We start from the raw sequence: 11,680 nt of genomic DNA, 5'->3' as shown, positions 1-11,680 counted from the left end.
ATTTCAGTTTCTAAGGCTCAGTCCTGCTTATTTTAAGACCTTCTATTTCATAGAAGTGCCCACATCAGATTCAAACCTCTTCCTTGTTATGTAGAACAGGCCTGCTCTAGCTGTGGATGGTTTGCTTTTATACTTTCCCCTTCCTTTCTTCGCTCCCGTCTCTTTGGGATGGAGATGGTAAGAGGTTTCTTCTACAGGTGTTTTCAATACAGGCTGAACATTAAAATCACCTGGTACCTTTACTAAAGATACCATACCTTTGATTTAATTGGTCTGGAATGGGGTCTGGGCATGTCTTTTATTTGTTTTTAATTTCCCAGGTGATCCCACATGCAGCTTAGTTTGATAAATGCTGCTTAGCTGTGAGGTTGCAACCCCTTCCTTAATTGGCTATACTTGTGTCCTGACTCCTGGTCTATGGGTTTCACTGTGCAGAGTGGCAACTTCTACTCCTCTAATGGACTAGGTAGGGGCTCGTTCCTGAGCAGTTAGTACTCAGGGGATAGCTGAGCTGATCCCCAGCTAGAGGCAAAACATCACTCTCGCCTGTTGCAACTGCCTATTAGCCCCCACATTATTGCATAAGTCCTCTAACCCCCAACTCAGGCTGGCAGGATCCATCTTCAATACCTCTTTGCCTGGGGGTACCCCACATCCTCTCTCCAGTTGCACCCCTATGCTCTGGTAGGAGAACACTGAGCTTATCTTTGGTAGTAAAACAAGCCCCACCAGGAGGAACATGCTAGGCTCCCCTTCTAGCAGGCATCTCCTCCTGTGGTTTACAAGTGGAGATGCACTCTGTTCCCTCGGCCCATAGGGAGCGCCCAAAGGACCGGAGCCTACGCCACATCACCTCATCTGTCCACTTCTGCCAGGCCTCCCTGGCTATTGCCTGTGGAATGGCAGTTGGCAACAAGGTATGTTCTCTGAACTGGAACCCACAGTAAAGCCCTGGTGCTTACTGGCCCTAACACCTTATGTTCTCTGATTTTAGACAATGGACAACTTTGTATTTTTTGATCTTTGGCCCTATTCCAGAATAGAAAGAGAAACCCCATGTAACATTTTGTTACAAATTACCCAACTCTGTGGTCACTATCATCCATCAGCTCTCCAGAAGCAGATGAAGATAAGTGCATGTAAACTGCTTACGAAGAAGGTGATATTGAGACCAGTAAGGAAGGTGGAATAGCAGGACAGGAAAAAGGAGTAAAGTCAAGCAAAGGCATCATTTCTAGCACAGCTGCACAGAGGGTGACTTCAGCTGTTTCCCCTGGGGGACTTTAGACTTTTGGGTATAATCTGCATCTATGCGAGATAAAGGAGCTTTTTATTATTATTGTATAGAGCACCTCAGGCTGAAGACCCAGTTCCTATACATTAGAATTACGGGGAAGAGGGGAGGAGGACATAAAAAGTGAAAAGGTATCAGAGGAATCTGGGTGGACTACTAAAGCTGGTCAATGTTAAGCTTATTTTTACAGGATCCACAATATCATGGAACAAGCTAGAAAATGGTGGCTTGTCTACACTGACAGTAGCTAGCGGTATCTGTAAGTAACAATGAAGTATCATAAATTTAGTTATGCTAAAACTAAATCACAGTTATATTCATAACTGTATTATACATTTGGCTATACTAACTGCTCAGTGAACTGCTTAATGAAATGCTAAGGACAGTATGAACAAAGTATTTTGGAAAAAGAACAGCTGAACAAGTTTTAAGATTGAAGTAAGCCTGAATGAAGCAAAGAATTGTTGTCTTGACTACGGTCCTTAATTTCCCTAAATAGCTGCTTTCCCTCCTTCTAAAAGCAGTCATCTGCTTTAGATTTTCATTTTCTTCAAAGCTATTTCTGAAACATTCACAAAGCCACAGGGTCTCAAAAAAAAATGTTTATTTTAACACATAAAATGTGCCATTTTTGAGCCAATGCTTCAAGTACCAGAATTCCACCAGGTTAGTATTACTGTTTGGACCTGGGGGTGTCTCACACCCTTGACAGATTAGTCTGTGTGAGAAGACAACTCACTAATTAACTGTGATAACTTATAAGACTGTACAGAATCAAAATCATTTGGTAAATTTATATAGAATTACACTTGTAGTTATTTAGTAACTTTTTACTGTTTCAGGTAAACAAGTTAACTTAATACCAGTGTTTTGGCCAGATTTCCTGGAAGACAGACACGTAGAAAAAGTGCATGAGCTACACAAATGAACTTGAAATGGGATCTTGATTCTCACACCACTTTTGAGTGAAAAATTTTATATAGATACCTTTTTTCTCCAAATCTGATTTCTTAATTTCTTTGTTACCACCTCACTATGGCATCATTTACTATCTAAATCACATAGAAATGCATGATGGAGGGAAAAAAAACTAAAATTTGACCAATATACATACTGTGGCTTTTTCATTCAAAGTAAAGAACATTTATGTATTACAGCTGTCTTATAAGCAATGCAGTGGAAGACATATGATAAAACTACTGCATAATTATATACAAAATCAGAATCACTTCTTTACCTATCTTGAATATACACTAAAATATACCGGTTTTAACCTAAAATATTATACAGACACAGGTGTCTCTCTTAAGAAATCTCTTCAATTTATCTCTAGGTTCCTGAAAACATGCCAGTCAATCATGCTGCTTCACTGTTGCTTTTTGGCAAATTTTAGGCTAATCTCAATACCGATTTGTATCTGAGGTGTGACTGATTCACAAGGTTTATGCTGAACCAAACGACTCTGACTGGGTCTCAGTCTCGTGGCAGACAGGCAGGCAGTCTGGGGAGGCTGTTGTCTATGTATTGGATCTCTACGGACATGCTGGGAGAATCTGTGAACACGCTCCCCACATGCTGTGTTCACACGCTCCATCCATATCTTTGGCTTATCCAGGTTGTTAGAGGGTTGAATAAGATGACTAAAGATTTCATGATGGAAATTTCTGTAAGAAAAAAATGGAAACTTTAAAGACTGACTTCTCATAACCAGTTAGGTATTTATTCAGTTATTAAGTTTTGCAATGTACTAACTGCAATTCAAATGAACTATGCATAAATGTTTAGAGATGGTTTACTGCTGACACCTAAAGTACGAGCAACTAAAGAAAAAAGAGACATACTGGACACCAACAAAAGTAAAAACTTTTGTGCTTCAAAGGACATGATCATTAAAGTAAAAGGACAACCCACAGAATGAGAGAAATTATTGCAAATCATGTACCTGATACATGAACGCATAAAGAACTCTTACAACTCAACAATAAAAAGACCAAAAAACCTATACATGACCCTCAAAGGGGGGACAAAACCCTAATTAAAAAAAGGGCAAAATAGCCCAAGAAAAGATGACCAACATTACCAGTCACTATGAAAATGCAAATCAAAAGCACACTGACTCCTACACGGGATATGACATCCAGGGTGAAGGACTCCCTGGCAACGTGGAACATGAGTCCCAGGGATGAGCCTGGCCCTGGCACCCTGGGATCAATAACAGCTTTCTGACCAAAAGGGGGAAAAGAAATGTTATAAAATAAGGTAGCGGCGGCTAAGAGACTTCCAATAGAGTCGAGAGGCTATTCTGTAGGCTCGTCTTACGCAAGCTTCAGCTAGATATTGCTAATTGCCATGGTTTGCCAACCCCTAACCAAAACTTTTCCTGTTAAACCTAAAGAACAGTTGAGGCTCTATCTGAGATTCTACAAAGGTTTCATGCACAAAGATTACTTTCCAGAATCTTACATCAATTCACAGTGGTGAACATCAGTGATGTTCACAATTGCCAAAAGATCTAAGCAACCCAAATGTCCATCAACCAATGAATGGATAAGCAAAATGTGGTATATACATATGAAGGAGTATTACTCGGCTGTAAGAAGGAATGAAGGCCTGATACACGCAACAACATGGATCAACCTGGAGGACATAATGTTGAGTGAAATAAGCCAGACACAAAAGGACAAATATTGTATGATCTACTGATATGAACTAATTATGATAAATTCATTGAGTTAGAATCTGAGAATATAGGTACCAGGAGATAGAATGGGGGTAGCGAATGGGGAACAGAGCATAATTTGTGCACAATGTGGATTTAGATTGACTGTAAACGTTTGGAAATGAACAGAGGTAATGGTGGCACAGTACTGTGAGTATTATTAACAGCACTGAATTATGGGTGTGAATGAAGTTGAACAGAGAAGTTTTGGATCATGTATGTTACTAGATGGAAAGCTAGAGGTAACACAGGAATGTACAACACAGTGAACCCTATTCTGGATGATGACTGTGGTTAATACAGCAAATGTAAGAATTTTCTTTCATGAGCTATAACAAATGCTTGCCACTGTTACAAGGTGTTAATAATGGGGATAATATAGGAAAAAACTAATGCAAGCTATGGACCAAAATTGACAGTAATATTTTAGTATCCTTTAAATATAAATAAATCTATAGAGACAGAAATAGATCAGAGGTTATTTGGGGCTGGGGAAGGATAGAGGGATTGAGAGGTGACTACTAAGGGATATGAGGCTTTTCTTTTTGGAGCAGTGAAGATGTTCTAAAACTGACTGTGGTGATGAATGGGTAACTCTACGATGATACTAAAAGCCACCAATTGTACTCCTTGGATGGGTTTTATGGTATGTGCACATATTTCAATAAAATTGCTTACATCCACCTCCCCCAAAAAAGAAAAAACAAAAACAAAACCACATTGAGATATCACTTCATACTCACCAGGATAGCTATAAAAAAAGATGGAAATTGACAAGTGCTGGAGAGGATGGGAAGAAACTGAAAGGCTCATACATTGCTGGTAGGAATGTAAAATGGTGCTGCCACTATGAAAGACAGTTTGGCAGTTTCTCAAAATGTTAAACTAAAATTACTGTATGAGCCAGTAATTCTATTTCTAGGTATAAACCCAACATAGCTGAACCTTGAAAACATTGTGCTGAGTGAAAGAATCTGAAACAGGAGGCCCATATTATGTACTTCCATTTATGTGAAATGTCTAGAATAGGCAAATTCATAGAGACTGCAGGCTATGGGGCTGGGGTAAGGGAATGGTGACTGATGCTAACGAGTATGAGGTTTTTTTTAGGTTAACGAAGATGTTCTAAAAGTAGACAGTGAGGTACAGGTTGCACAACTGTGAATTTACTAAAAGCCACTGAATTATGTATTTTAAAAGGGTGAAATTTCTGGTATGTAAATTATATTTAAAAAAAAAAAGATGATTCTTTGCAAAAAAAAAAGTCTTTATATTAAAGAAACTCAAAATCTTTATGTTGCTACATAAGATCCTATTTGTAAAATGGCCCAACTACTTTAGCTAAAACTGGATCCCTTAAGGCACAAAATATTTTATTTATCTTTGTATCTCCAGCACCATGCCACATGTTAGTTGACATGAATTACTAAGCTTACTACCCAGTAAGATTATATACAGTACCAGCACTTATTTAAACCTCTTGTTCTCTAATATTAAAAGTCATATTTGCTTTGAGCTGTAATTCACGTAATTAGAACACTTAATCATGAATAACTTCCATTAAAGCAAAGATAACAGAAACGAGTGGGACTTTATTAAATTTAGCTTCCTTAATTCAAAAAACGCATCAGGTCCCTGTCTTAAACCAGTCACAAAAGGTGCTGTGAAGGCAAAAATTGACACAATTCCTTTTTCCTACAGGCTCAATCTCTACATAGTAGCAGAGGCAACTTGCATATAGTATAATGAGTGTCCTAACAGGTAAAGGAAGCACTAAAAATGGGGAACATACATAAATTCTGTGTATGCATCTTCCATGAGTACATTTTTTTTTGTCTGTGGGCAGATTTGACTTGTTATATTTCACCTTGACTTAAAACTAGTTGGAATGGTTGGAGAAAGTCAACCATCAGAACCAGGATTTAAAATTCTCAGACATAACAGAAGTTTATAAATAGCTAAGTTACTTGTCAGAAATGATGTCCAGTTACAAAGTTATACAATTTAAACTGGAAAGGACCTTTACAAAAAAGCCTTATTTTAGAGCAAGAACCAGAGGCCAGAAACAGTTAATCTTAACATTGACAGTCAGTGTCTTAGTCCAGCAAAACATCACATTCGAAGTGACATCTATACCATGCATAAGCCTAAAACCTTTTCAGGGTACAACAAGCCAGGAATATATTTACCGATTTTTTCTTTCTGATGTACAAAATGTGAATATCTTCACTTCGATATTCTTCATCATGTTTTTCCAAAGGAATTTTTTCAAAGTCAAAATCCAGTTGAAGGAGCTACATAAATTTAAGAGATATACTTTAAATTTAATAATTCAAACAGATTTATGTGACAGTAGTTAGAATAGTGATCACCTATGGGGACTGAGAAAAGGCATGTAAGAGTGCCTTCTAGGGTTGTGAAAATGTTATACATCTTGATGATAAATGGTGGTTACTTCAGTGTACACACATGAAAAAGCTGAGTGGAGCACTTGATTCATGTGCCTTTTACATTAATAAAGTTGTTTAAAAATATAAAAAATCATAGTTTCAAAAGTTTGCTAACATTCCTCATACTCAAGAACACTGGAACTCTATGTAATACTTTTGGCAACTTCTTCTTTTCATAAAATGTAGAGGAAGTCACAGAAGTAAAAACATATTACCTGCCTGTTTCTATAAGATAAACTCCCAAAGTCACATATACATCGCTCATGTTCCTTAAAGCTAGCACCATGTGAAAAGTTTCTCAGACAAGTACACACAAAGGTGTCACCAATATTATTTTATGTTGTTTTGTAGATACTAGACCAAATAATTAGAAAAGAAAAAAAAGTATCAGCAAAGATAAAAGGAGGGCAGTGCTGCTATTTGGTAGCATGGTAGGCTGTCTTTGGGTTCATACAAAGGAATATCTTCCCTACCCCAAAGCATCATAAGACACTTGAACACAGTCACATGCCTCTCTGAAGGGCAGTTACTACAAAGACATCTTGGTAGAATACTTACCTCAAAATATTTTTTCTCAATTTCTGGATTTTTCCCCATTGTTCGTTGTTCATAACAGCATATAATACAAGTCTCAGATCCAGTGAGATCTTTTAGGGTTTTCAGCAACGGTTCCAAGGACTGTTCACGAAGGGACATATTTTTGTTCATGATCTCAAAAGCATTTTTTTTTTTTTACCATCAAGAGAGTGGGAAAGTGAAAATAGCAATTATAACTCCTTTACAATTTATCCATCCTTGAATTAATCCAACAAAATGCCAGTAAACTCCTGGCAAGAGGTTGGTAAACTCCTCTGCCTAATCAACCATTATGCTGATTTCAGTTTCCAAAGAAAGGATTCAAGTGAAGGCATTTTGGAGTTCCCAAGGAGAAATCAATGGAATGTACTTCACTTTTTCAAGTTTAACTATATTTAACTGTATATTAAATTAAATATATATTCAATATATTTTAACTTGGAACTTAAACAAACCAACAATTTACTCTACAAAAGCAAATCTGAACCTAACTTAAGCATAGGTTGACCCAACATTCTTTAAAAAATGAGTGATTTCACTCACACACCATACAGTGGGGGGAAAAAAGTGATGCCCACAACATTATACAAACTGGTATCTAAGGAAAAAGCATTCTGTGAGTCTAATAAATTTTACCACAGAACAATGAATTCTTTATAATGCAAGTGAATTCTCAATACCATGATTAACATCTCCATTGGCACCAGGTAAGGGATAAAAAAGACAACCTTAGACTTTCCTAACAGATCCAAATGGCAAAATCCTTCAAGTTTTACAGAAGCTTCTATTAAAACACTTTTCTCCACATGGTTCACAGGCCTGTATGTCAGTCATGGGTGCTACGCATGGAATCTTTGGGAATCTCTGTTTTCCCTTTACTGCTCCGATCCTTACAGGCCCACCTACTTAGCTGTCAAGTCCCTACGAGTAGAACCACAGACAGGGCAGAGATCTTACCTTGGAGCCTGCCCTTAAACCAGCATCACCTGCGCAAACGCTGAGCCGGTACCCAACAGCACCCCAACAGCACCCCCTACTAGCCAGACACCCTGAACTCAGGGGTGTGAGTGTGCAGAAACGTGCTTCAGAACCCACGAAGTACGGCGTGCCTGGAACCAACCCCCTCCCCGCAGTTACCTCTTCGTAGTATATGCAGTCGGCCATCAGTATGAAATCGGGTGGAGATGGGAAATCTTCTAGTTCTTCCCCCCTTAAAAACGTTAGACAGGGATTTTAAATGTTGCTTTCACAATTTACAACACTCTAGTTTCATAAACAAGACCCGGAGTTCCCCTCGCGTTGCCACGCTTCCGGTGAAACACAATTTAAAGCAAGCCCCACACGCGGCCACCTGAAATCAAGCGGAAAGGCCATACAAACCATTTCAGTACCTTGGCCTGAACGGAGCCGGTGACGAGATGCTGGTTCATGGTAATGTTCATCTTCAGCAGGTCCTGCAGCTCCTCAAGGTCGGTGACCACCACGTGCGCCCTGGGAGACGAGGCCGACTGAGCGCGGGGCCCAAGCTGCGAAGCTGGTCCCCGCGCCGGGCCCGGCCCTCACCCAGGGCGGCGGCCACGAGGCCCACGGCCCCCCGCACCCCGGCACGGCCCTCACCCGAGGGTGGCGGCCATGAGGCCCACGGCCCCCGTGCCCGAGCCCAGCTCCAGCACCGACCGCCGGCTCAGCGAGTGGGCCCCGTCGCCGGAGAACCCGGGCGTTTCCAGGTACTTGGAAAGGACGATCGCAGCGTCCCAAACCACGCAGCCCACGCCGCCGGAGCCGTATTGCTGCAGCCTCAGCGCAGTGCCGTCCCGCTTCTCCAGGACGCGCACGAAGCTCCGCAGCGGGTCCTCCGCCGGGGGCTCCGCAGTAGTCTCCATCGCGGCCTGGCAACCGGATGCGTGCGGTGACGTCACACACGCAGACGGCCCAGCAGCTCGCCCAGCGCCGGGGTAGCGCCACGGCGCATGCGCCGACCTCCGAGGCCCGGAAGGTCTCAGCGCCTGGGCGTGGCCAAGCCGGGATAGGGCTCGGACGGCCCGGAGGCCCAGGCGGTCTCGCTCTGCCCTGCCTCACAGCCTCCCAGGTGAGGCAACTGCCGCGTTTCAGAAGCGCAGGACCGGAAAGCAGCCTCAGGGCCTTTCGGCTGGTGGGACACTGCGTTCCCACAGCAGTCGTGGCCTTTACTCGAGGCAGCTCTCAAGATCCTCCCAAAGGAGGATCACGAGGCGTCTCCCGGCCTGCTGAGTCCCACCCTGACAGTGACGTCACGAGCACTTCCGGGGTCACAGGGACGACGCGACGCCCCGAGGGTGCTCGGCGTCACGGCCCCCACCGCCCCGCTTTGTTCCTTATAAGGAAAACAGGTTTCAAAAGTCTTTTAGAAATTAAGACTGAGGTGATTTATTAATCTTGTTAAGAACTCTGATACAAAGCACAGTAAAAGGCCACAGACCAGTAAATGAAACACGTGGCTTTTGGCTACTTTACAAATGCTGCTACGGCACCCTCAGCACACCCCATTCTCATCCCGTTGAAAGAGGGTGTCCAAGTACAAAGCAAAGTTTTACCCGCTCTTCTGATTAAAAAGTTTAATAAACCTCAAAGTATTTGCTGGTTTAAATATTACCAATCTAAAAAAATACTTTAAAATTTGAGTTAACACGAGATTTATAGAGAAAGTTACTAGGGTTTTGAAGACAAGGCAGGTTTGGTTCCTATGCCATAGGAAACTTTGCCTCTGAATTTTTGAATTAGTAAAGTAGCAGATTGTATTATAGGCCTCAAGTCACTTAAATTTATATAGATTATTTGCATTATCTTTAAATATACAATATAAACAAAACTGTACATACATGGCATTATTAATCGTGTTTTTCAAAACAGGCAACTCATTAGCTAAAGACACCTTAGTCTGCAAAAAAACAAAAGGCACATCTGAATGAGATACATGCTATATAATGGGCCCTTTTTCCTTTTTATAATTGGATTAGGTAGTCTTTGTTTACATTTTGACAAAATAATAAGCAGTATGTCCTATTACTTTCATTCTATTTTTCATTTTTGTATTCAGTAGCAAATACTGGCATTTAAGACATGGCATTAAAGAGTTTAAGAATAGTAGGGGTTATTCACAATTCTAGATGTATGAAAAACTAGAAGATGGTCAATGAGGTTTAAAAATCAGTAACACTATATATCCCCTATATTGTGTAAATTCATTGCCATAAAAGGCCTCTCTTACTCAAATTTGAAAAACTGCACAAATGCACCATCCCCTTTCAGTACAATTTTCACTTTAAACCATATTTTAGCAGAGTCTTACAGTGCAAATATACTGGCCTTTTGGCAGCACTGAGGATCCAAGACAAGGCAACGCTACTGATCACCTGAGGATAATGGTGAAGGACTTCTGTCGTTTTATTTTTCCAATTTTTAAAAGCTTATTTGATCAGTAGCACTTCTGTAAGAGCATTATTTGTAAAAAGTACTACAATACTATGCCTTTTTTTGAATAAATAAAGAAAAAGAACTTTACAAATACCATTCCAGTGTCAACGACTACACATGGCTGAGGTCACTGAGGAGTCTCGGTGTTTTCTAACAAAGGTAGTCTGTACAATGGGGGGTGTGAAAGCTCCCGTTTGTAAGTCTTTGGTGGCAGTTTTGGTAGGTGAGGGCCTGAATTCTGCCTTGGTGGAACAGGCGGGGCTGGAGGGCGAGCGAGACTGTTGTGACCAGCACTGAGCACGTGGCATCGGCGTGGCACTCTTGGAGAGGGCGTGCTGGGAGGGGTGTCTGGCGAATTTGGGTAGGTAGTGCTGTCTCTGAGCCAGTCCAGGTCTCTGTGAAGGTGTCCCAGTGGAGGTGGCTGCAGACTGAGTGGACAGTTCATGAAGTGCTCAGGAGGCCGGAGGGGCACGGGCGGAGGGGCTTCAGGAAGAGGGTCTCTTGGCGGTGGCGGAGGCGGACTAGGGAGAGGCCCATCCAATGCACCGGTAGGAGCAGGAACTCGGGGTTTCACCTTTGGAGGGGGAGGCTGTCTTGGTGGAATAGCAGGGGGGTCATCATCATAGTTCATATTTCCCTCAAAAATTAAAAAAAAAAAATTAAACTATACTTTTGTTCTGAAAAAATTTTAAGACAATAATTTTAAAAGACTGAAAGATTATTGCATGCCAAGTTCAATCAGAGGTGTAAAATGCAGTAATCTGGTTTAATTATCAGATTTATGAGTAAATTACTCCCAGTTTAATATTTTAATATGTGAGACATTCTATTTGAAATCTTGGGGATATAGCCTTGAGTAGTTTGCTTTGTGTATTTTAATTATGATAAGCAAGCAAGTGAAAATAGCACATAGCTTTCTAGACATGAGAGAACATGCTATCAAGAGGACTTAATGTACAGCTTCTGCTTACTGGTAAGTGACTTCTACTTTCCTCAGTGAGGCTCAGAGCAGCAGTTCTTAGAATGTGATTCAGGGACTAGGAGCATTCAAGGGACATGTTAGAAATGCAGGTTCTCATGTCCTACCTCAGACCTACTGAATCACGAACTCTGGGGGTAGGAACCCAGTAAATCTGGTTTTAACAAGCCTTCCAGGTGATTCTGATGCACCCTGCCTGAAGTCTGAGA

At 41.2% G+C, this 11,680-nt stretch overlaps 2 protein-coding genes across 7 annotated transcripts in view; both read right to left on the bottom strand.

The window, feature by feature from the left end:
• Positions 1–1,881: 1,881 nt before the first annotated feature.
• On the bottom strand, positions 1,882–9,056 carry VCPKMT (valosin containing protein lysine methyltransferase). Of its 3 annotated transcripts, XM_077126813.1 has the most exons (6): positions 8,657–9,018; positions 8,420–8,530; positions 8,177–8,249; positions 7,022–7,141; positions 6,203–6,307; positions 1,882–2,958 (listed from the first exon to the last, which is right to left on the bottom strand). In XM_077126813.1, exons 1-6 carry the CDS (start codon positions 8,920–8,922, stop codon positions 2,944–2,946), a joined length of 690 nt encoding a protein of 229 aa, XP_076982928.1. In that variant the 5' UTR covers positions 8,923–9,018; the 3' UTR covers positions 1,882–2,943. The 3 variants fall into 3 exon arrangements, with proteins under 3 accessions (XP_076982928.1, XP_076982927.1, XP_076982929.1); XM_077126812.1 differs by lacking the exon at positions 1,882–2,958 and having other exon boundaries at positions 2,965–6,307; XM_077126814.1 differs by lacking the exons at positions 1,882–2,958; positions 6,203–6,307 and having other exon boundaries at positions 6,314–7,141; positions 8,657–9,056.
• Positions 9,057–9,418: 362 nt separating this feature from the next.
• SOS2 (SOS Ras/Rho guanine nucleotide exchange factor 2) overlaps positions 9,419–11,680 on the bottom strand; it is a 183,453-nt gene continuing 181,191 nt past the window's right edge. For all 4 annotated transcript variants that reach the window (XM_077126808.1, XM_077126809.1, XM_077126810.1 and 1 more), the window contains one exon: positions 9,419–11,129. In XM_077126808.1, the coding sequence (XP_076982923.1) occupies positions 10,620–11,129 (510 nt within the window). In that variant the 3' untranslated portion in view covers positions 9,419–10,619. The remainder of the gene's footprint in view (positions 11,130–11,680) is intronic.

The sequence above is a fragment of the Tamandua tetradactyla genome, chromosome 14 (assembly GCF_023851605.1).
Source record: "Tamandua tetradactyla isolate mTamTet1 chromosome 14, mTamTet1.pri, whole genome shotgun sequence".
Classification (NCBI taxonomy): domain Eukaryota; kingdom Metazoa; phylum Chordata; class Mammalia; order Pilosa; family Myrmecophagidae; genus Tamandua; species Tamandua tetradactyla.
This window is presented reverse-complemented; position numbering and strand designations above follow the sequence as displayed.